Source organism: Rhipicephalus microplus, chromosome 3 (assembly GCF_043290135.1).
Source record: "Rhipicephalus microplus isolate Deutch F79 chromosome 3, USDA_Rmic, whole genome shotgun sequence".
Lineage (NCBI taxonomy): Eukaryota > Metazoa > Arthropoda > Arachnida > Ixodida > Ixodidae > Rhipicephalus > Rhipicephalus microplus.
In genome coordinates this window covers 230,887,048-230,912,563 of record NC_134702.1, presented here as the reverse complement: position 1 = coordinate 230,912,563, position 25,516 = coordinate 230,887,048, and the positions used below count along the sequence as shown (strand labels likewise).

General features: G+C 45.8%; 1 protein-coding gene across 1 annotated transcript; it reads left to right on the top strand.

Moving 5' to 3' along the window:
* Positions 1-1,314: 1,314 nt before the first annotated feature.
* On the top strand, positions 1,315-25,261 carry LOC119168080 (uncharacterized). Its single transcript, XM_037419505.2, has 3 exons — positions 1,315-1,413; positions 7,365-7,704; positions 24,963-25,261. Exons 1-3 carry the CDS (start codon positions 1,344-1,346, stop codon positions 25,231-25,233), a joined length of 681 nt encoding a protein of 226 aa, XP_037275402.2. The 5' UTR covers positions 1,315-1,343; the 3' UTR covers positions 25,234-25,261.
* The last annotated feature ends 255 nt before the right edge of the window (positions 25,262-25,516 follow it).

The following is a 25,516-nucleotide window of genomic DNA, read 5'->3' as shown; positions in this document are numbered from 1 at the left end:
TGATTAGCGAAATATTCATTGCCGATGTGATAGCCGATTCTTCCGCAGCTTCCCGTGGTCGGCTCTAATCACCGGAGTGGCCAGCCCTTCGACCACCACCGTTACTCACGGTTGCAATTTCCATACCACCCGAGAGTACATACTCTACTGCAAAATTTCACTTGGTTGTGCCCTGCTCGTTTTTCTTGGCTAATTGAAATTGCCTGCTATATGTTTATGGTACAGGCCGATGATTTGTTTCTTTCTTAACTCACAATAATGAATGCTTCTACTTAGGACAGCGTCCGGTGGTGGAAGAGCCTATTTTATTTCCTTTCGAGTGTTCTGTTATACTCGGGGTGCATGTTATTGGGTAGTGGTGGTACGTGAAGATGCTTTCTTCTTTCGCATGGTATGTATGCATATGCCGACTTGTCACACTGATTTTCTTTCCATTGCTAACTGCTTGGCAATCCAGCGTCTACCATCTCCCTTCCCTTTCCAACGCCACCTGGCTCGACTGGATTGGCGCCGAAGACGAAGAAGTACAGCGTCGAATGTTTACGCAGATGAACGAAATGCTCAGCCTTTACTTTGTGGCCAAAAATGAAAGTCAATTACTACTACTACTACTGCTACTACTACTACTACTACTACTACTACTACCACCAATACTTCTAAACACAATGTTATGTTGAGTAATTTATGCCGAGGTTAATGAACATTCGCCTTCCTGCAGCACTTTCAGAGATACTACGATCGCTGTCTGATTAAAAGACATTACGATTGTAACGAAAGTGAGGGAAACAAGCAGCTGGCAGTCTACGTAAGCCGGATATGTAGACAGATTGATAAACAACGAAGATTTTGTTTCGCAAATGTTTCACAAATGCTTAGCCACCCTATTTCATGTAATGGTCGCCAAATGCTCACGCACATATGAAAAAGTATGTAGAGCAGCATAAGGGTTTACTCTATTCAATACCTATATACTCGGTCTGCACGGAGTGACTCTCTATATTCTGGCAGTTGTTGTTCCTATTGTGTGCAATGGAACACGCGGTGTTTGCTATCTTACCAAGGGGTTGGCCGTGAACTCAGGTTTTTACAATAGGCTTGAATTTCGCCGCTTTGCATTAACAGTAGGGGTCGTGTCAACGAAAAAAAAAGAGAATAATAATTGCCTAACCAAAGGACACTCAGGTGCGTCACTTCAGTGAGAACAGATGGACGTTACGAAATATATTGAAGACCGCAAAACTGAATAAATAAAACATTCTTTTGTTTCTCTGAGTATATGCATAAAACGAACACCAGAATATATTTTTACACACTTGGGAGTTTCTAAGAAACGTTCTCTAACTATGAACTACAAAACATACGGGATAGTGATCACACTATTTCTCCTAGTCACTTCCAAATGCAGCGACGCAGGTAAATACTTTCTGGTTTTCGATCTATACATTTTGCCTGTGCTTTTACAATGTGTTTTGCTTGACCTCGCTTCGAAGTACCAAATGTAGGCATTTTCATATTCTCCGAAGCAGTTGACCGCGAGGGTTATCTACCATGAAAACTTTACTTTCGACATGTGAAGGTATTTTTGTTTATTACCACCCTGTTACTGTGAAACAAGTCACACTTGCGTCTGTCACGATTATCTCGAGAGCTTTCTTCCAGCAAATGCGCATCATCGGGGCCTCGGGGACCATGGCCACATGCAGTGTTTGGCAGGCGCCTCGCACCCTCTTACTCATGACAGTGTCCCAAGCGGGATGTGTCGACAGCGGTTGCAAAATGTGCCAAGCTAGTAACTAATCAGCGGCGCAGATAACGGAAGCTTACGCTTGCGGCAGTTTTTTATTAAGTGAGCTTAGTTTTACTGATTGCAATTTCTTCACTAAGCGTAAGCTTACTAAATAAATCAGCATGATTCCGTGAGCTTAGCCACACATGACCTATTCTCACAACCGACGACGACAAAGCGTTACTATGGCAGCGTGAGGAAACGGGAGAAGCATGCGTGACGCACACAGCCCTGTGCGTGTGCCATCGGGCGCGTTTCTTGTGTATTGTTTCTTGGTGCTTTTATGTAGTAATAAAAAATAATGCAGACCAAGAATCCCCATTTGCAACGTTAATCTGAAACACTCGTTGTGGCAAAGCTGGCGTGGTTAAGATCGCGAAGCAGGGCTAAGGCAAAGGGCTGCCTCTCACCTTAGCGTGCATCCACAACTTATTGAGGCGCGTTTATGCTAGAAAGACACGACACTGATATGACCCCGACGAATACACGTGGCAGACGCAAACCAGTGACCGACGAGCCGCCCACCGACGAAGTCACCAGACCCCATGGTCACACTACGCTGACGACGACACCTCGAAAGACAGCATTTCATCGTATCGTAACAAGATGGCAGACCAAAGACACCAGCGAAACGCATCCACAAACCTGCGTTGGCGTGTCTTCGGGAGATTTGTGGCTGAGTGAAAATTTGCTCCTTGTTTTTGCTTCAAACGACCATGAAGCGGGCAATCTCGGGGGAGTTAACATTGCCCTCTCCGAGGCTTCTAGGCCATCTGAATAGACAGCTAGAGCACCCAACCGAAATCTTTTCTTCTCCACCCCATTCTTCGTCACCATAGATAATGGCGGGGGCTGCACCGCGTAGACAGAGAAGGACAATCGCATAGCAGAGAACATGGCTGAAATCAAAGTGCAGGTGTGCAAAATTAGTCGGTGTCGCCGCGTGTGCCTCCAATGCGACTACAGAATTGACCAACAAAAGACTGTGAGCACGACAAGGCGTGCGCGAGGTCTTCGAGATACCACCGGCGGACTGTTCGTGTCGGCGGCGTACATAGGCCGACGACAAGAGAAAAGACACTCCTAAAGACAGCCCGCAGGCCAAAATAAGGGTCGTGTATCTCTAGTGTAAACATGCCTTTACGTGACCTCCAGCACTTGAGCGACATCAAACCAGTTTTGTGGCTTTACCTATTGTCTGATTGTTCCAATTCACTGGCTATACCAGGGGTGTCATGTATACTTAACTGGGGCCGTAATCACAAAATTCAGTCCCATAAGGACCAGATATTGAAGGTTGGGGTGGCGCTCAAAAGGGAGTGTGTGTACGGTAAAGGGGATCGAAGAAAATGTACGCTCACTCGGTTACGTCAAAGGAATTATTTTTCATATGTTATACGTGGGTCGCTTCTAATGGCGAATTGGCGTGTTTTTTGATAAAAAAGTTGATCTGAAGACTGGTTGAAGTGAATTCATGGGTTTTTAAAACGCCCGCATGTTTTGTTTAATGGTTACAATTGAATACATGGGGACCGCAAGGGATACCCCTCAAAAAATAATGCTTGAGACAACTCATTTCTGTGTAGGTCACTAACTTACTTATTGAAGGAAGGAAGGAACAAGACGGAAAGGAAAGGCAGGGATGTGAACGGGTCTAGAACGACCACTATGCTGCTGTAAACTGGGAACAGTGATGAAGGAGTTTGAAAGATGGAGGGAGAGAGACAGGGGAAAGCTCGTGCACTCCAAGTCGCACTTCACAGTCACCGTAACACTACTAGTCTATAACCACCGGTCCCAGTCTGTTGCCTTCGAAAAGCTGAGGACGGCTTTCGTCACTTTCACCCATGATGAAAACTCTGGAGGACATTCCAGATTGGTTTCTGCCGTCATCGGTCCACGATCTCCGCAAGCTATAGCACGACTTCAAGTGATTTTCTCTGCGCAGTGTAGCTAGGACAATCGCGGAAGATGTGATGCAGTGTCTCCTCGCTACCATAGTTGTCACAGAAGGGGTTGTCTCTCACTTAAATACGAAACGAAAATGACTTCGCGAAAAACACTTTTGGTCATAAACGGCAAAGTACAGTGGCATCATTTCGGCGTAGTCGAGTAGACGTCTGTTGACGCAAGGTGTACAGGCCGTAGCGGAATTCATTGCGCCGTCTACTTGTATTCCAAGTGGAGAGAGCGATTTGCAGTGCGGACGCTTAAAGGTGGATAGCAGCGTCGTTCCCTGATAACAGTGTTGTCTCAAAGCTATTGCCTTGAAGCCGCTGATCGATCAGCATTGTCAGCGTGTTCATCGCCTATCACGCCGCAGTGACTTGGCAGTCACTGAAATGTGACGTGGTGACTTTTCTCAAACGCTGTATGGAGGAGATAACAAACCTCAAAGACGAGCTGTTTATATGGTTCTTGCCGGAGGGCTGATTGTAGAGATTGCAGGTCTACAAGTGGGGACAATTACTGAAGACTGACCAACGTTGAGGCTATTCGTGGTTGACTACGTGAAGTGCACCCCGAAGAGCAGCGAGGTTTTCAGCCATCGATGAAGTTGGGTGGTGTGTCTTTGATACTGCAGGTAATATCTTTTGCTGAGACGACCACTGCTCCAGACGTACACTGCAGATTTGTTGATTTGTCAGTATAATCGTGTATTGGCATACTTCTCATTGAAAAGCATCAGGAATAGCTGTTTCAGCACTGGTAATGAAAGATTAGATTTTTTTTTTCTGTTTCTGGGTACGATGAAGTGCACTTCATGTCGAATGAAGCAGCACGGTGGTATTTCTGGCTTAGATGCAGTGCTGTAGCCTGACGAAAGGTGGGTAACATAGATATCATTGCTCAATAGGACGCCCGTGGTCTCTCTGAAGACAGTGTTGCAAGGTGGTGGGAATAGGTCCATAAAAAGGCTTTAGATAGGCTCTTAAGGCTTCCACCACAATGCCACTATGCACGTTTGTATTTGATGATCCCGTGCATTGTAAATAGTCGCTTCAGTCGGCGCGCATTTCGGCAAGCCAAGGCAGACTCTGAGAGCCTGAGTTGGTACAGCCTGCAGAGTGCGAACATTGGTCTTGCTAGGATTAGTCAGTACAGTCAGAATATAAAAAAAAGGAGACAAAGTGGCCTGTACAGTTCCAGCATTCAGTCTACTGACATGCCCCAGGTTTTGGCACACAGGAACTTGCACACCTGGGTGATTGCTGCCAGGGGCTGTTTCATGTAAGACACATGTGGGCTCCAACGAAGGTCCCTGTCTATGGTTACAGCGATAAATTTGTGGGTTCGTGCATAAAAATGGCCCGCCCTTCAATGAAAACGGCATAGTGTGTCATTAATTTACGTGTAAATCCCACTAATGCACATTTACCGGACGTATTTTGAGGCCTGCTTGTGAGGTAACTCGTTGTCAAACTTGCACCTTTTTGAAACCACATCTCGTATCTGAGGGCGTGTGACGGCTGATGTCCTGACAAACATGTGATCAGCGTATATGGATGTCGCGATCGCACTTCTCAGGTATACGATAAGTTCAACGAGAGCGAGATTACAAGGAACGGTGCTTAGGACTCCCCCTTGGGAAACGCCCTGGCTGGTATAGTGTCGTGTGGTTGGGCCATCGTAGATTGAAGCTAGGACCTCCATGTCAAGTAGCTGGTGATCCATGACAAAACTCGAACACCAAGGTCAAACAGCTCTAGAGCATCGAACAGGGCTTCGTGTAGCACGTTATAATATACTCTTTTCACGTAAAAAACAGGGTGGCAGACAAAAGCTTGCGTGATTTCTGCTGCTGGACGTATGTAACGAGATCAATAACATTGTCGATTGATGGGTCCTACCGCCGAAAGCCAGTCATGGAGTTTGGATAAATCTTGTAATGTTGAAAATACCACCGAAGGCGGTGAGAATCATCCGTTCTATTATTTTTCCAAAGCAGCTGGCCAATGCCGTAGAGTGGTATGAGGCAAGTTTGTAGGCACTTACCTGGCTCCAGAAGTGGCACAAGATGACTTGACTTCCATTTGTCTGGGACACTTTCTTCTTGCCAGGATGCGTTGAACACACGTAGAAGCTCTCCCTGTGCAGTCTCACCCAGATTGCACAGGGCTCGATAAGGTATACCATCTGGCCCTGGTGAGGAAGAACGCCTGCATAAGGCTAATGCTGCTTCAAGCCCTCCATCGCTAAAGCAAGGACCATGCAACCGTCACGGGGATTGATGGGCGTCACAGCCAGAGAATCTGAACGAATAACTTGGCCAGCTATCCTCCCGCAAAAGTCTTTCGCGACATCGGTGTTTCACCACTTTTGAAAAAGCGCCATCGTCTTGAATAGGAAACGCTGTTTAGGAATGCAGCGAAGCCCACGCACTGCTCTCCAGATGTGGGATAGAGGCTTGCGGGGGTCTAATGTCTTACAAAACGTTCTCCAACGTTCAAAGACCAACTAGTCCATGTGATGCTGAATCTTCTTCTGCATTCTTTCGGTTGTTCTGAAGTCTTGGATGGACTTTGTGCGGAGATATCTGCGTTCCGCAAGGGGGCGAAGCGTTCGCAATCTTTCCAACTCAATATGAAAATCATTGTGCCTGGATGTAATCGGGTAATCGAGATCGTGTGCGTGGAATCTTTCATTGTGCACTTGATCACTTGTTCTAAGCCAGTAAAGAGACCCGCTTGACCAGCTTATTCTATGTTAGAACACCTAATGAAAACAAAAACAAAAGTGCGCATCTTGCGCTGGTGGCCCAAGGCGTTTCACCAGCGGAGCTTGTGTTCAACCTAGCTAAGTTTCGCTAATAAAGCCAAGGTTTCGCCAGGGATTTTAAGTTTTACCTAGTAATAATAAGTGTGAAATGACTTGCCTAGAGAAGTCACGTGGCTGCCTGTTACGCAATTTACGGCGGGACATATTACGTGACTAGTTATCGTGAGGTGTTGCCTGATTTTTGTCACGTGCCTAAACGTTCGAGTGGTATTTAGCGACGTGAGTAAATGTTACTTGGTTTTTAGTCATGATTTTAAGTCGCGTGACTATTTGTTCTGTGCTTTAACGTTGTTTTCGGTCAAGTGATTCTTAGTAATGGGACTATATGTAACGTGATTTTGCGTAATTTCAGTCCTGCGACTAGTTCAAGGATGTTACATCATTACAAGATCTACTTTATGTGCTTGAAAGATATTATTTCTATAAGTCAGCAGCTTCACAGCTCACCTATATTGCCACAACAATTGACAGGTTGACCGTAAATTGAATTTCATTAAAGTTTACCCGTATGAGGTGTAACAGTACGAAAACCGTAGCATGTTTATGAGCGTCTGGCTCTATAGCATTCAGATATTATGAATGAAGTCTAAAATAAAAATAACAGGAAAGTGAACACTGTCGCTTACGTAGGTCCAGAAGAATCTCAAGTTAGTTTGCATGACAAGAAATTAGGATATTTATAATATCTAAGCACCATTTTAGCAGCAAATCACCTTCGCAAAGAAAACATTAAAATGGTAATAAACGTTTTCGCTTTAATTTTCAATCACCCAGATAAAATTTGTTTCTCATTTTACAGGCTTTGGCCGCAAGAAAGGCTTTCTTACAAAGATCTTGAGGTATTACATCAGGAACAACCAGGGGGATCCACTTGCTCTTGGAAAGGAAGACATTACATTGAGACCATTTGACTCACTTCATCTAATCAGTGGTTCCCTGACTGGTCTGAAAGGCATCGCTATTAAGAACTTAAATGTTGCGTGGGCTGGTTTGCTTAACGTGAACGTTGAATTTGAAACGCCCCCAATGAAAGCACTGTACTCGGGTTACATAACTGTTGCTTCTGTCAACGTAACGGTTGTGTTCAATTTAACTGCTACTACGGATGAAAAGTCAACAGTGTCCCTTCAGCTTAACGAGTAAGTACATCTACGTAAACTGTACAGTACTTTCCCATGCACTATGGTGACTCATTGAGACCTCAAAAAATGTAGTGCTGTTCATCTTCTGCGCAGCGGTTTCAAATGATCTTGTAGAAAGTCCTTTGCCCTACAAATTGTCCTCGTGTAACAAATTTTTAACGCCACAGCGTTAAACAGCTCGTTTCGCAGAAAGAGTAGTTTCCAGCAGTATTGTAGTTGGAATTCTAGAATAGTTTGGAATAGGCAAATGTTACATTCGCAGATGTTTGTTTCTAGCGGCATGGTTAAAGCGTTTATTGGGAAGCACAAAAAACCTTTGAGAGACGATGCGAGTGGGGCCCGATTACGTTATCGAGTTCTGTTCTTGAAGAGGAAGCTCAGCGTGGTCGACCTTTTCCAGTATTCTGCCCAGAAATAAGGTAGAGAGATGGGCGCATTGGAAATGATGCATGTTGTAAAAATAGTACTTATACAGCGCTGTGAGTACCGTTTTTTTTCATAGGGGCGGTGGGTAAAAACATGTGCATGATTAGAGGACTATAGATTGTTGTTCACTACATAGTGTTCTTTGCCGTACACCTTAATCAGACTTCGCACGTGTTGTGGGACTTCAACGTCATTTACAGGTGTGCGTATAGGGTTCTCAATTAGGGTGAGCCAGATTTAGTGCCTCGCCTTCCCCTTCTAGTTGGTCAAGTCCGAAAAAAACAAAACAAACAAGCTTGTCTTCAACAAAGTGCTTCTCAAAAAGACCTGCCAGTGGTACAAGTGGGAAGTAAACGGTGCTTTGAATGCAACATATTCGGGGTCAGTCGCAAGTGCCAAAAATAACCGTAGCCGTAACCCAACAAAATAAAAATTACGTTAAATGTTTGACCGAGGCAACCCATAAGGTATCTGGCTCCCCCTTAGAATGATTTGGGGGCTCCCATCCCCCTTTTCTTGCCCCACCTCTAATCAATGTCTAACAAAGAATGTCTTTGCGAATGAGCGCTTTACAACACAGCTGTTCGGCGCCCCTTTCCTACGTTAAGTAGCGTCGGTGTTATCTCCAGTACGAATGAGGGCGAAAGGGAGCGAGCGTGGAGTCTGTCGGTCTCACGAGCAACTGTCCTCTCTAACCTCGTTTTCTTTCACCGTCACGCGCGCTGGCCCTTCGCTCGGAGCTCATGTGCATGCAGAGATGACACGTGCTTCTCGGCTGTCCTCATTTGTTGCAACGGGCCAGTCGGAGTGTCGCTTGTGTAGAGGGTGCCATGCGCTCTATATATGGTGTGGTCAAATAAAGCTAGGGAGATACGTTCGGTCAACCGGTCTTGGAGTCACTGATGCAGGCTCGCCTAGCGTGGGTCTGCATGTTGCATCGTACATGGCGGCACATCGTACAGCTTGGTTCACGACACCTGCAGCAGACATAGTTAGAACTCAAGCGTTGGCAGTTTCTGTCGCAATATGTTGTGAATGCTACACTGATACATGTGCAGATAGCCAGAACACAGTTGGCATTGCCCCAACACTAAAACGTGCATTCGTGCAGCTCCTAGGTGTCAGTTCGTGCGTTGAGTGCCATTGGTGTCATTGTATGCGGCGGAACAAAGGAGGACTAAAGAGAGTGAACGCGGACTGTAGCGGTGATAGCAATAAGAGCACGAGGACGATGGAGCGACAGCGGTGAGATGACAAGTTCCGTGGTGTCCAGCCATGGCGCCTAAGTAGTGCTCACCGCATAGGCATATCTTTCTGCACCACAAAGCCTTTTGGAGCACCATTGGGTGGTCACCGATGGCGTCAACAATAACGTATGTGGCGAGGGCGTCCACCAAGGCTTTCACTTCAGCAGTTTTTCTATAACCTTTTTGGTGTGGCCACATGCAGCCTTCTAAATTTCCCTTGCCTGCCGGATTATCGGCGGTCATTTGAGAAGCGGCCGTCGTCAGAACTGCCGTAGTGGTGCCACTTAAGTAGGGTTGTCTTCGAATACGTTTTTACGTTTTTGGAGCTTATATGCGACAAAATTAACGTAAGAAGGTTTAAAAACGCGCAAACGTAGTTTTAATTAACTTTACATAAGTGAAGCCGCCATAGATGACAGGCGTTTCGCACTCATTCAGCAGGCGACCCCTTCAATACCCCTTCAATACGTCATAGCCTCTGAAATTAGCAAACGCTAAAGTTGCATATCTCAAAGGCCGAGTACAAAGACACTAACCCTACGTAGGTGGCGCCGCCATAGATGACGGGCATTTCGCGCTCAATCGGCAGGCAAAAAAAATATAGAAGGCTATGGTGTGGCGAAACACGACCATCTTGAGAGCGTGCGCGCGCCTGACGCACGGCCCTTGCGTCATCTCGCTACTGATGACGAAACGTACTGAGGTATAGATCTGAGGACCGCCAAAGGTACATGGTGTATATAAATGGCTCGCTGTTAACATGCTGGGCAACGTACGTGTTGTGACTTACTGGTTTGCGTCGGGCGCTGCAGAGCGCGAGATCGCTGGTTCGACGCATCGCTACGAAAACTTTTCTTCTAGTTTTTTTTCGTAGTCTCTTAGTGTACATTTCACAACGTCATATCTCTGAGAAAAGTACGTCAGCCGAACTGTGGTGAACATCGACATAAAACACGGTATCATCCATTGACAGATTTGGAGCACTTCCGGTAACACTTTATTTTGCTGCATACGGAGCAAGTCTGTTCCATTGGCAGATTGAGAGTGTATTTATAAGTTCCATTCACAGATATGAAGCAGCTTTGTCGCGAGATACATTCCACGGAGCAACTTTTAAATGCGAAACATTTCTTAGCGAACTTCGGTGATTTTGAGCATGCCTGCCTGCCTGCCTGCCTGCCTGCCTGCCTGCCTGCCTGCCTGCCTGCCTGCCTGCCTGCCTGCCTGCCTGCCTGCCTGCCTGCCTGCCTGCCTGCCTGCCTGCCTGCCTGCCTGCCTGCCTGCCTGCCTGCCTGCCTGCCTGCCTGCCTGCCTGCCTGCCTGCCTGCCTGCCTGCCTGCCTGCCTGCCTGCCTGCCTGCCTGCCTGCCTGCCTGCCTGCCTGCCTGCCTGCCTGCCTGCCTGCCTGCCTGCCTGCCTGCCTGCCTGCCTGCCTGCCTGCCTGCCTGCCTGCCTGCCTGCCTGCCTGTCTGTCTGTCTGTCTGTCTGTCTGTCTGTCTGTCTGTCTGTCTGTCTGTCTGTCTGTCTGTCTATCTATCTATCTATCTATCTATCTATCTATCTATCTAGCCGCCTACAACATCTACATTTAGCTCTCCTGGCCATTTCTATTATGGTATCGATACTGGAATTGGTATGGCATGATGCCACTGTATGACGGCCATTACTGAGTAATCATAACAAGAAAATTATGGCATGTATGTCATGAATGTCATGATTTACCCCCGCAGAGCGCCTGCGCTAATAGGCGTTTGGTGTGTAGCGACATCACGGACCCGAGCTAATGGCGGAGTTTTGGCTCCCTCCCACGCCTAGCCGTGCGTGGCTGAGCCGTGTCCGGGAAAAAGGGGATCTTGGGGGTTGAACCGATGCTGGGTGATTGAACCTTTAAGGCCCCCCGGCAGAGGCAACACACCCCTTTGGTCCCGGCTTCACGTTGATGGCACCCCTGGGCTGACCCACTCAGGGAAAATCGGCAGTCACCTTTTTCTATCTCTCTCCCCTACAACTTCGTCTTTATCTCTCACTTTCAGTCTGTCCTGTCTACTTCTCTCTTCTGTTTACTTCCAATTTTCCAGGTGGCAAGGGTTAACCTTGTGTGGTTACTCAACCTTGAGTAGTTATATTTGGTTATAGTGGCAATGTACGGCTGGCGTCCGCAGCCTTATGCTATTAAGTGCTTCAGCGTCCCCTGGTTGGACTCCATGGTAGGTGTTCGTCATTGCTACCGAAAAAAAAGTACACTACTATGGGAACACCTGCATTTCCCCGTCTCCTAGATCGTCTCCTAGAGACGCACCGATGAAATATCAGTTTTCAGCCAACCCAGACAATGCTTTCCAAAATTCCATGTTGTGCACTGCGAAAATCCAACAAAACAAGCCAGAGCCATATCTCCATTTCTTGTTGCCAAATCTCTGACTGAGGTCTTTGGCCCAGGATACAAGGTTGCAAAGATGGCTAGCGGAGACCTTCTCCTTGAGCGGCCTGAAAAACATCACTATGAAAAACTTGGCAGTCTTGTAGCATTTTATAATATCCCAGTATCTGTTTCGCCTCATAGATTAATGAACACCTCACGCGGAGTTGTTTCAGAAGCAGACCTTCTTGAAATGTCTGAACAGGAACTGCTTGAAGGGCGGAAAGAGCAAAATGTCACGAATGTGAAACGAATCGTCATCAGACGCGACAACAAAGAAATACCTACGAAACATTTAATACTCACTTTCGCATCTAGCACATTGCCTTCATCTATAGACACAGGTACATCAAACTCTCTGTCCGTCTCTACATTCCCAATACAAGACGGTGTTATAAATATCAACGATGTGGTCATGGCTCGCAGAACTGCCGGGGTCAGAAAACTTGTGCAAGATGTGGTGGCCACGGCCACCCATCTGATAACTATGTTACTACGCCTCACACTGCGTGAATTGTGACGGGGAACACGCCGCGTTTTCGCGTTCGTGCTCTAACTGGAAGAAAGAAAAAGAAATAATCACTCTTAAAGTCAAGGAAAATATATCATTCAAGGAAGCCCGGAAGAGGGTCTCTCCTTTCTACAACACATCTTATGCTGATGCGGCGTGTCGGGGGTCTGCGTCGCAGCAGCTATCGCCACCTGCACAGCCCGCACATAGCGAGTTGTCGCTCGGGGCAACTGCTCCCGGGGTGGCAGTAGTTCAGTATGCTGCACCCAACCAGCACCAAAGTCTGTTTACCCCAGGGTTGCTGGCTAAAAGCCAGCTATCGATGGCAGCCTGCGCTATGCTCAGCGAAAGTGCAGGGTTGTCCAAAGTCCCGGTGGGGGCTGCAGTCCAGACTGCCCCAGCCATTCCAGCCCCTGCTAGTGCTGGAAACAGCTGGCAGAGCCTGGACTCTAAGACATCGCCATCGGCCCCGGAGTTGAAGGGTGCAAAAGTCTGGTTTTCAGAGACAAGATTTTCACAGACATTGTCTCGCTCGCAAGAGCGCTTGTCCGGCACCTCAGAAGAGGCAATGGACACTTCAGTTATCTCGACAGCGCATCGAGCGCCTACGGAGCGTCGAGGTCTTGTCGACCGCTCCAAAAAGGACAAGTTGCGCGTTACGGGGCCTGGAAAAAGTCCTAAGTGAATGCTTTTCTTTTGCACACACAGCACTAGTCTGTTTTCAATATGAGTACTAAAATTATGCAATGGAACGTTAGGGGCCTTTTTAGGAACCTTGATGACGTCCAAGAACTTCGTCACAAGCACACACCAAAAGTGCTGTGTGTACAGGAAACGCAATTATAACCAACAAACACTTTCTCCGACAATATGTCATTTTCCGCAAATACCGCCAAAATGCTCTCGCATCCTCTGGCGGCGTTGCTATCAAAATAGACAAAACCGTACCTTGTCAGGCTCTGCAGCTGCAAATGCCCTTGGAGGCAGTGGCTGCCCGAGTCGTCCTCTTCAACAAGCTCATAACCGTCTGTTCACTTTATATCCCACCCCACTACCAGCTAAACAAGCATGAATTTGAGTAATTTATTGATGAGTTGCCAGAGCCATACCTTGTCCTTGGCGATTGCAATGCACACAGCGGCCTTTGGGAAGATCCTCGCTCTGATGCCCGAGGCCGTATAATTGAGCAGTTCCTGATGTCTGCTGGTGCATGTCTGCTCAATAAGAAGGAGTTAACATTTTTAAGACTTGCTAACAGAAGTTATTCCTCAATATATCTCAGCATTGCTTCACTCACCCTTTTACCCGATTTTAACTGGGACGTTATAAAAGACCCCTATGGTAGCGACCACTTCCCCATACTCTTAAGTACACGAATAGAAAACGAGTCTCCACCGTTCGCTCCCAAGTGGAAAATTGAAGCAGCAGATTGGGAGCAGTTTAGAACTCTTACTAGTATCTCGTGGGATAAGATGTCATTTTTAGAAATTAATGCTGTTGTTCAGTTTTTTACCGCTTTTATTATTGACGCTGCTTCAAAATGTATTCCTCAGTCAAGTGGTACTGCTGCCAAACGTCGTGCGCCGTGGTGGAATGAAGATTGTCGGAAAGCTCGGAAAAAGCAAAACAAAGCGTGGGGACTACTGCGTGACTCCACCACTGTTGAGAATCTTATTAACTTTAAACAGATTAAGTCCCAAGGTCGACGAATACGCCGACAGGCGAGAAAAGACAGCTGGCGAAATTTTTTAACGGGCATTAATTCTTATACAGAGGAGGCTAAGGCCTGGAACAAGGTAAATAGGATACGAGGCCAAACAACACACTTTTTTTCTTTAGCGAACACTGATGGCAACAGCCTTGAAGATCAAGCAAACTTTCTGGATGCACATTTTCAACGTCTTTCCAGCTCTGTGCACTACTCCAACACGTTTCAACGCCACAAAGCAACTTTAGAAAGGAAGAAATTAGATAGAAAATGCACCAAAAATGAGGCATTCAACCATCCGTTCAACATGGCTGAGCTGCAAAGAGCACTATACTGCTGCAATGAATCTGCACCAGGTTTTGATCGTGTTATGTACCAAATGCTGAAGAACTTGCCACGTGACACACAGAACACCCCCCTCCACCTCTAGAACGCTGTATAGATTTCCGCCGAGATTCCGGGTGCATGGAAATAGGCGATTATAATCCCAATTTGGAAACCGGAAAAGATCCACTCAGTGTGTCTAGTTATAGACTCATCGCACTATATAACAAGTTGCCTATATGTAAAGTCATCGAAAAAATGATAAACTAGCGTTTAATATATTTCGTCGAAAAAAAAAACAATTTACTAGACCTGAGTCAGTGTGGATTTCGAAAAGGCCGATCCACAACCAACCATCTAATCTGCATAGAATCGCAGATTCGCGACGCATTTGTCCACAGACAATTTTCCTCTCGGTATTCTTAGATATGGAAAAGCTTATGACACCACGTGGCGGTTCGGAATACTTAGAGACTTGTCGCACTAGGGCATACGAGGTCGGATGTTAAATGTAATAGAAAGCTATCTGACTAACCGCAAGTTCCGAGTTCGGGTTGGAAATGCCCTGTCATGATTATTTATTCAGAAAAATGGGGTACCACAAGGTAGCGTACTTAGCTGCACGCTTTTCATCATTAAAATGAACTCGCTGCACCTTTGCATGCCACGAAATATGTTCTATTGCACATATGTGGATGACATCCAGATAGGATTTCAACACAACGCTGCTACCAATACATTCATAGCTGTCCCTGCGCTTGACCTGAAGCCCTTCCTTCGACGGGAGCTCAGGGCGTGTTGGCAGCGGCTATGGGATAGACAAACACAAAACAAAATACATGCAAAAAACCAAATCTGGCCACCGGTATCCAGATCACGCCACACACAAGTAACACTCACCAGATTACAAATAGGACCCACACAGAGCACACATGCATATTTGTTATCTCGTGATGAGCAATGTATATAAAGCATGGCACAATAAACTCATGTGGATTCTTCCCGTTACGCGCGAACTGTCAGGATGACCTAATGACCACACACAAAACAAAACCTAGTACCAATTACACAGTGGGGCTCGAGCCACGGTCCGCTGGATGCCAGCCCAGTATTCTACCACTAAGCCCCACCGGTGCTGGGGACTTGTTAGCCAACTTGCCTTAGGCAGGCTTGACGTTGGTAAAGCGAACGGATTAATACGACTTATAAAGCGTATTAAAAAGTTAAAAAGCAAGCAGTCGTCATAGAATGCGAATATCGTAACGAGTCGGTTGTCCAATGCTCCAACCCATTACAAAAGCCTGTTTCAGGGGCAAAGCTCCTTAAGGTGTGGGTCTCTACACCCTCTGATGTATGTAGTAGTAGTAGTAGTAGTAGTAGTAGTAGTAGTAGTAGTAGTAGTAGTAGTAGTAAGTAGCCACCTCTAGTTTAGTTCTTGCAGTGTTCACTAGATGGCGGTATTTGTAGTTGATAAATAGTGTAGTGGTAAATTGTAGCGATAAAAGCAGTGATGAAAAATAGGGCACTGTGGAATTACAATAGGTATGATGTTGTGAGAGGAATATGGAAAGGCGTCATCGTTTCTGGGCTGACGTTCGGCAATGCGGTCTTGTGTATGAGATCAGAAGTTCAAGCAAGATTAGAAATTAAGCAACGTGGAATAGGCAGGCTTGCTTTAGGAGCTCACGGGAATACACCAAATGAGGGAGTACAAGGTGATATGGGATGGACATCATTTGAGGGCAGGGAAGCTATCAGCAAGATAAAATTTGAGAAGCAATTGAGAGAAATGGGGGAGAAGCGTTGGGCTAGGAAGGTTTTCAGCTACTTGTACATGAGGAATGTCGATACAAAATTGAGGAAGCGAACCAGGAAATTGACGGGTAAATACTTAGAAAACAGCAGGTGGCCAAACCAAAAAGAACTATCTGTTATGAAGGAAGTGAAGGAAACGGAGACTGACAGGTGGAGAATTGGCAGCATTAAGAAGTCCGCACTAGAGATCTATCGAACTTTTAAGCAGGAAATTGCCAAGGAGAGGATCTATGATAATACTCGGGGTAGTTCTCCACTGTTTGAGGCCAGGACGGGAGTTGCGAACCAAGACATATCGGGCCAAATACGAAGGGGTAGACACAGTATGCAGTGCGTGTGGAGAAGAAGAAGAAACTGCCGAACACTTGATAGTGTTCTGTAAAGGGCTTCACCCTATAGTTCAGGATGATGGCGCAGAGTTTTTCAAAGCATTGGGGTTTAGGGACAGGGAGGGCAAAATCGACTTTAAGCGGGTAGACTTAACTAGAAGGAGGTTATCTGATTGGTGGCTAAAGTCAAGGCACGAGTGAAAATAAACCCTTCACTGCAATGTACGAATGCTCAACCTCACTATTTAAAGAAAAAAAAAGATAAATCTAATGGTTAGTTCACTAAGTATTACGGCTAGGTGGCGTGAGCCGCCGCCCGATTTATAGGGTACAGCCACATCCATCCATCCATCCATCCATCCATCCATCCATCCAGCCATCCATCCATCCATCCATCCATCCATCCATCCATCCATCCATCCATCCATCCATCCATCCATCCATCCGTCCGTCCGTCCGTCCGTCCGTCAATCCATCCGTCCGTCCATCCATCCATCCATCCATCCATCCATCCATCCATCCATCCATCCATCCATCCATCCATCCATCCATCCATCCATCCATCCATCCATCCATCCATCCATCCATCTATCCATCCATCCATTCATCCAAATTATAACGGAAAGATTATAATAGATTATGATAGCTTGTAAAGGAAGGGCTAGGCATGGATAGAGGATGAGGGGGTGCTGGGGGAACTGAAGAATGGGTTTCAGAACCACAGGAGGTTGGAGGACAATCTGTTCTCACTGATGCAGTGCATCGAAATAGCAGAAAAAGAAGGAATTCAGGCCCCTGTGGCTAGCATTTTTGGATATCAAGGGAGCGTACGATAGCGTGGTTCAAAAGGACTTGTGGGGAATGCTGGACACACTAGGTGTAGAAAATGGAGTCACTAATTTTTTAAAGGATATCTGTAAAGATGACAAGGTAGTTATAAAGTGGGAAAAACAGGTATCCAAGCCCACAGAGGTAAAAGGAGGGCTTAGGCAGGAGTGTCCTAAGTCAACCTTGTTATTCATGATGTACCTACTAGTATTAGAGGCCATATTAGAGGGAATTGGACTTGGCTTCAAGCTCTTTTTCCTCGAATAAGGAAAACTCATTGAACAGGCACTACCAGCATTGATGTACGCATATTACATAGTGCTAATGGCCGACGAAGTGGAAGATTTGCAGAGATTAATTGACATCTGCGGTAATGAGGGAGATAGGTTAGATTTGCGATTCAGTAAGGAAAAATCAGCAGCCACAATTTCTAATGATAATGAAGGTAGTGAGCTTAGAATACAGAAGGTCCCGCTAGAGATAACAGACAAATACAAATATCTGGATGTATGGATAAGCAATGAGACCAAGTACCTAAGGGAACACGAAGTATACTTGACGACTAAAGGTAACAGGAATGCAGCATTGGTGCAAAATAGGGCACTGTGTAATTACAATAGGAATGATGTTGTGAGAGTAATATGAACAGGGGTCATGGTTCCTGGTCTGACGTTCGGCAATGCGGTCTTAGGCATAAGATCAGAAGTTCAAGCAAGATTAGATATAAGCAACGTGGAATAGGTAGGCTTGCCTTAGGAGCTCAAGGGAATACACCAAATTAGGGAGTACAAGGTGATACGGGATGGACATCATTCGAGGAAAGGGAAGCTAGCTGCAAGATAAAATTTGAGAAGCGATTGAGAGAAATGGAGGAGGAGTGTTGGGCTAGGAAGGTTTTCAGCTACTTGGACATAAAGAATGTCGATACGAAATGGAGGAAGCGAACCAGAAAATTGGCGGGTAAATACTTAGAAAACAGCAGAGGGCCAAACCAAAAAGAATTATCGGTTAAGGAAAAGGTGCAGAAAGCTGAGACCAATATGTGGAGAATTCGCGTGGTTAGGAAGTCTGCCCTAGAGATCTATTGAACTTTTAAGCAGGAAATTGCCAAGGAAAGGATCAATGATAATACTCGGGGTAGTTCTCCAGTGTTTGAGGCCAGGACGGGAGTATTACGAACCAGGACATATCAGGCCAAATACGCAGGGGTAGACACAGTATGCAGTGCGTGTGGAGAGGATGAGGAAACTGCAGAACACTTCATAATGTTCAGTAAAGTGCTTCCCCCTATAGTTTACGATGATGGCACAGATGTTTTCAAAGCACTGGGGTTTAGGGACAGGGAGGGCAAAATAGACTTTAAGCGGGTAGAATTAACTAGAAGGAGGTTATCTGATTGGTGGCTAAAGTCCAGGCCAGAGTGAAAATTAAACCCTTCACTGCAAAGTACCAGTCCTCAATCTCACTATTTAAAGGTAAAAAAAGCAATTAACTTAGTGTTTGGTTCACTAAGTATTACAGCTTGGAGGCGTTAGCCACCACCCGATCTAAAGGGTACAGCCATATCAATCCATCCATCCATCCATCCAACATCAAAACTAAATGGCAATATTTGTAGCTGATGGTGCTTGTAGTTTATAAATTTAAAACTAGATGGCGGTGCTTGTAGTCGATGATGCGTGCCAATGGGATCCCCGACTAAGGATCCCACTCACCTAGGTTACTTCCGTGTTCATAAATAGATGTTTTATTCTGGCTCTCTCTCAGTAGTTGATACATTTATAACTAGATAACAGTACTTGAAGTTGATGAGGCTTGTAGTTGATAAATTTAAAACTAGATGGCGGTACTTGCAGTTGATTATGAAAGATGCGAGATGTTATTATAGGAATGTCACATATGACGCGTGTCATTGGTGGAAGGCAATCGTTCAGCGATGTATGCTAGTTGGAGCGTTCTAATAAAATTTGTTCATTGTTGGCGCGCGCGTGGTGTCGGCGGATGGACAATGCTGCAGAGCAGTGAGCGCACAAGGCGGCGGCAGCGCGCACTCGCAGACAGAATTCCGATGTGCGAGCCCGCGAGGAAGAAGCACGGCGTGAAGCTGCGTGGCGCCGGCGCCAAGACCCTGCCGTACGAGAGCGGGAGACCCAAGCGGCATGGCATACACACACAGCGTTTTCACGTCTTATAATGATGATCGACTGGGCGAATTACACGAAGATTCCCGGTTCACCGATGATTCCTTCCGCAGCTTCGTCCACTCACCTTGAGTGAGGGAGTGAGAACAACTTTATTATAGTCCAGTGCAGACACTGAGGTTGCCAAGCGTCACATGGCTACTCCCCCGTGGTGGATATGCTGTGATTTATTGTTCAGCTATTAGCTGTGGCGCATACCCACTTCAGGCTTGATTCGTCATTGTCGTCAGCCACTGCATGAACAATTGGTACAAAATTCCTCGCAATAGTTTAGCGGATACGACGCTTCTCAGAAGAATGATAAAATTAGCATAAAGGATGCTGGTCTACTACCCATAAAGTGTTGTTATTAACGCCCTAGTGGGTATCATGCAAGTGTGCTGCAGCAGTTACCCAATGAGTATTTAGAAAAGGCTCTGAAAGGCCGCTCTTCTAGCTTTTGCTGTGAGTGTACTGCGCCTTCCACACAGGCGCAGTACACTCAGCGATGTGGTTACATACACCGGCGGCGGCGGGCAACTACGGTGGTGCATGACCAGAGTTGTGATCTGATAACAGCTTTCGCTAAAAAAACAACAAGAAAACATACTCGTTATGCAGAGACAAGCTTGGCTTTAGCGAACAGTTGCCGTAGTCGTCACATTATTTGCCGACCTCATTGTGTTCGGGCAAGGAGCACCCGCTTCACCAACTATTGATTTCAGGACAGAGTTATTTAAGTGTGCATCGTAATAAAATTAAAGCCATAGATGCCTCACCAAGTAAAAAAATATACCGACAACCGGCGTCGGCGGCGTCACGACTGACTCGAAAAATTGTCGCCTGATGACGTCACTAACGGAAACCGTTTATGAAGGCATCATGACGTTATTATGAATCGACTATTAAGTCACATAGTGAGTCATCACTTAAACTATTGCGTAGTGAAATATATTTCCATCCCAGAGGCATTGCAAAACAAGCTTAGGTGTTGATTGATATGTGGGGTTTAACGTCCCAAAACCACTATATGATTATGAGAGACGCCGTAGTGGAGGGCTCCGGAAATTTAGACCACCTGGGGTTCTTTAACGTGCACCCAAATCTGAGCACACGGGCCTACAACATTTCCGCCTCCATCGGAAATGCAACCGTCGCGGCCGGGATTCAATCCCGCGACCTGCGGGTCAGCAGCCGAGTACCTTAGCCACTAGACCACCGCGGTGGGGCTGTGACATTTCCGTGTACGATAGGCCAAGGTAAGCTTCCTTTCTTGACACATTAAATACACCGAATGATCCATATGTAGTGCGAAATGAAGGCAAGCACGCGATCGACGTTTTACGTTGTCGGCAATGAAAAAACATGATTGTTGTTTCCATGTGCGCTCTGGCAGTAGCAGACGCGTACTCTTGTGAACGAACTTTCGCAGCGTGCAGAAAAAAGAACAAAGATGGCACAGCTATAGGACTAGAAAGCATGACAAGGCATGAGTCATGTCCTCCGTATTACTGAATACCACCCGCTGCTGCGAGGCAGCTAGCTCAGCTTTAAACGCTGTGAAGCAAGATGAACTACTCACCTCATTTTGTTTCTTTTTATTTTCGTGTCATGCTTGCACTCCCCATTTGATGAGAGTATCGACTGTACAGGTGTATGAGGCCTGCTGCACGAACGTGGCTTAGCGTGAGAGGTGCCGAATTCAGGCACGGCATGATATCGATTGCACGATGAGATCTCAAAATTAGCGCAAACGTAAGCGGACCCTTGAAGCGCTCTTCGGAGTTTAACACCCACATACGCGGTGCACGAGAGAAAAACCGCACATATCCGAATGTGGCAATTATCATTCATTTATTCTTTATTCTTTATTAGGGTAGTATTCAAGCTGCTGAATCAAACTGACTTTTAATACATGAATGAATTAAAAGTCAGTTTGATTCAGCAGCTTGAATACCACCCTAATAAAGGAGCAGAAAACTAGGGAACCTTAAAGCTTTGCATTTAAAAGCTGAACGCGATAGCTATATTCTGTTCCTAGTGCTTACTTCAGACAAGACAAGATCCTTGACGATGTGCCGCATACCCACGCTGAGGGATTGGCCAAGAACCGGATAGCTTTCATGAATTTCTTCTTTAATGACAGAATAAAATTTATCCATTTACGAGAAATAAAAGAAAGATGCGACAAGACGAATTTGACGGTTGAATTGTAACTAATCTGTAGTGTAATGCAATAAAGCGTCGTATTTGATATAATATGAATTTGGAAATTTCAAAATCTACCGAACAATGATTTCAACACTTAAACCTCTTTGAACTTTTGACGAACTCCTGCTATGTGTAAACCGTCTTCCTGTCACTGTGGCCTAGACACAAAGCTCCGAAAGAAAGCACATTTTCAGCATTTAAATCTATTCCGAGAATGTGGCAAGCGGTACCTTAGGTGTTTTTACGTAAGGCAGAGAATCTGTTACAATAAACGAGATAATGTTCAGTTGACTCATTTACTCCACAAACAGGACAATGAGGGGAGGCTGCCAGACCAGCTCTGTGTAAATATAAATTCAGCTGTGGAACTTGACAGCGCAGCTTAGTGATTGCGACTTCCGTTCCTCGCGTTTGACATACTTTACTATTCCAATGGTATAACAAGTTCTTGAATTCTGGTGTGGCTGGTAGTGAAGGTGTAGGAAATTCCTCTAACAGTGGTTTTCTTCTTAATCTAGCGCCTATCAAGAATTTCGATGCCGGTAATACATCAATAACAGGCCCATTCAAAGATGACTTGGCCAACGCATCTGCCATTTTGCTCATATAAATGCCCTTATAGTTTATGCATGAAGCCTTTTTGAACTTACTATGCACCCACTACATGGCATTAAGGAAATAGGCGCCATAGCGTGTGTGCCTTGTGTAGTGGGTGACTGGATATAAACCCTGAAGTCATTATGATAATCGCATGTTCTGACGCTCGCCGGCAATGGGCGCTTGTACCGTGAAATATTACTGCATTATTTAATGTTGTATTCTGAAGCATGTATAGAGGACGCATATGCATGTGAAGCACGAGTTACTGTTATTGCGTGTCCAAGCAGAGAAAGTTATTCTCACCGTACTCACAAGCAGACGCGCGGTCGTGTGGTAGATCGCCCGCTTGCCACGCGTGCGGCGTGGCTTCAGTCCCCACTCGGACAGAGGATTTTTTTATTATTTATTTGAAGTGCATCGTTCTCGATTTGTCGCTGACGCATAAAATGATTATTTTTTGCTCACAACCCACGACGCCCACATTTCTTTGAAATGGGCTCTTTATTAAAAATGCACAGACGTTCCTGCAGGCGGGATGATGCAGCATTCCCTATGCGTGAATTGCAGGCGGCGAATCTCGGACAATGAGCGGAGTTCGTTAAAAGCAAGCAACAACGCAATGCCAACATCGGCATGTCGTATATGAGTGTGAAAATCTAACAACGATAGCTGTGTCTCACAAGTGCAATAAATCAAAACACAAAGTTTTTCGAACACACAACCGTAACTGGACTTTTACAATGCAAGCAGACAGCAAGCAATCAATACTGCAGTAGTTGCTTGGACGTGCCGCGTTGCGTACTAATTCACGTAGTCGAAACAAACGATTTCAAGCGATGAATTAAACAACCAAACCGAAGGCGAGACTGAGCTAGAACTTCCTTTATTCTTTCAACTGCAGTGCGATTCACGCTTTTCTTCCTCTATTGAACAATTTGACCAGCAACCGATAGTTTTACAGGTAGATCGCGTGCATTAGTACTGTCTGCAGTGCACACAGCAATAATTTGGACCTCGCTGACACTTTCGTGGGGTTGCTTCTGCCATCGCGACATAATAAAAATCGAACAGCGAGCGTCTCGTTTCGGCGCTCCAAGCTGACGGCACGGTGCACCGAAGTTCTCCGCACCGACAGCCGAACGTGTGCTGCGCATGCCGCACATGATCTCACTGCTGCGAAGCACACTAAATTGCTTCGCTGCCTGTCGACCCTATCCCCGATTTCTCCGGAGACTATCGCCAGAGCCTCAGTGCGGAATTGTCATCACTCCGCATACTTGATATTCGGCTTATATATTCCCTGAACCAATGGCTTGACAGACCGCCTAAACAAAACAGTGACCGTCATGTTATAGGTATGTGCAGGTGCGACGCAAGAGTGCTGGGTAAAATTATGTCGTACGTGGCGTTTGCTTGTAATATAGATATGCAAAAAACCACTGTGCTTACACCCTTCGAGCTTGTTTATGGATGCCACGTCGATACACTCTTAAAAGCCAGGTACCCAATGGTTTATGGTACCACCCAGAAATCAAAGTAAGTTTACTAGCCTGCTCGGAACCTCATGCACACCTAGAGACGATATCGCAATGCTCATAGACTCTCGCACCGCCAAGAAGAATTTGAGAGCGCCCTTTTGTTCGGTTGTGCTAGCCTCAGTGCTAACGTGTTAGCAAGAAACGAACACTACCACTTTGCACTTTTCTTGCATCAGTGAAAAAACCAGACCGTCCTGGACACTCTAAATCTCATTCGTTCTAGAAGCACGCGAATTTTTCGTGAACAAACATGGCATCTAGTACTTTCGATGATAGTTTACATATGAGCTACGTGAGGTTTTCCGTGGCCACATAGGCTAGTTAATTGTGATCGTCCGACCTTTGTATTTGAAAGTCACATTTTTTTTTACTTGCGAACAAGATTCGTGAAAGCTTTTGTAGCGCAGCAATACAGACGAACACGTATCCCACACACACTTAGCAAAATCTGGCCATCCCGATTTGCTGACCGCTTCCCTTGGTGCGGTGACACATCAGCACTACAGCAAATCACTTGTACTTGCCGACAAAGACCAGCAGAGGGCAACTCACACCTAATCACAAGAAACAAATTTGAAAGGTCGTGGGAGGTGCGACTCACCCGGCAGGACCTGGGAAGCTGACGGGCAACTTGGACCAGGCCGAGCGAGCCACTCGGGCCAGTGGGGCCCTGGAATAAGGGCTCCACCTAAGGAAACCTTAGTGTGCCGTTTCAATAAATGTTTATTTCTCCTCCTCCTCTTCTATAACATATCTACTTCAAATTAGCCAGTGCCGCGCAGCTTGTTTTTTTTACGTTTGTTCATAAATGGCCGCACACGGCATAAGTGTTTTGCTTGCTGACGGGTTTGAAAGCTGAATAGCCGCAATGATCTTCGTGCCCAGATAAACATGGTGACATGGCGTTGGTCTTTGCGAAGCCTAAGAATCCCCTAATTTTTATATACAAGACGGCTTCACACACTATAACACATCTTGCTACAGTGTACTATAAACGAAATCAATTATTACGCGAAGCGTTCAGTGCCTCTGGCACAAACGTCATTTAATTTTTCTCGCTAGTAGACATGAAGAAGTATGCACATGTTTCAGGAAATCACTTGAGCATTTTTTCTCCCAGGAAACATCGAGGGAAACTTGAACTCGGCACAGCTGAATTGGATGCATGTGACGAAGTCAGCATTCATTTTCAAGTTCCCGAACATCAAAAGGGGACTTACGCCGCCAGTGTTTTGTACGAGATAGCGGCCCTGAAAAGGAGGATAAGTGATGAGTGCAAAAAATTAACTGTAAAGCATATTAAAACTGCACTGGAATATTTAAACAAAATGGTGTCCCGGCAGAAGCCCCATCCGTATGAAGCAAAAACAAACAAACAAATGAATAAATAAACCTGACGACCTTCTTCAGTAATAATTATTATTGACCCTGTTCATTTAAGGAATAAATAATATTCGCACTGTATTATTATAAGAGAGAGAAAACATAATATATATTGTTTGAGATCCCGATTTCCTTGCTCCTTTTTCACTTGCCAAGCGGCGTTACTTTCCTCCAATTAAAGGGGGGGGGTGAACAACAAGAGTGAAGGCAGGGAGGTTAACCAGGCACATGCCCGGTTTGCTACCCTACGCTGGGGGAATAGGAAGGGGGCATAAAGATGAGAGAGAGAGG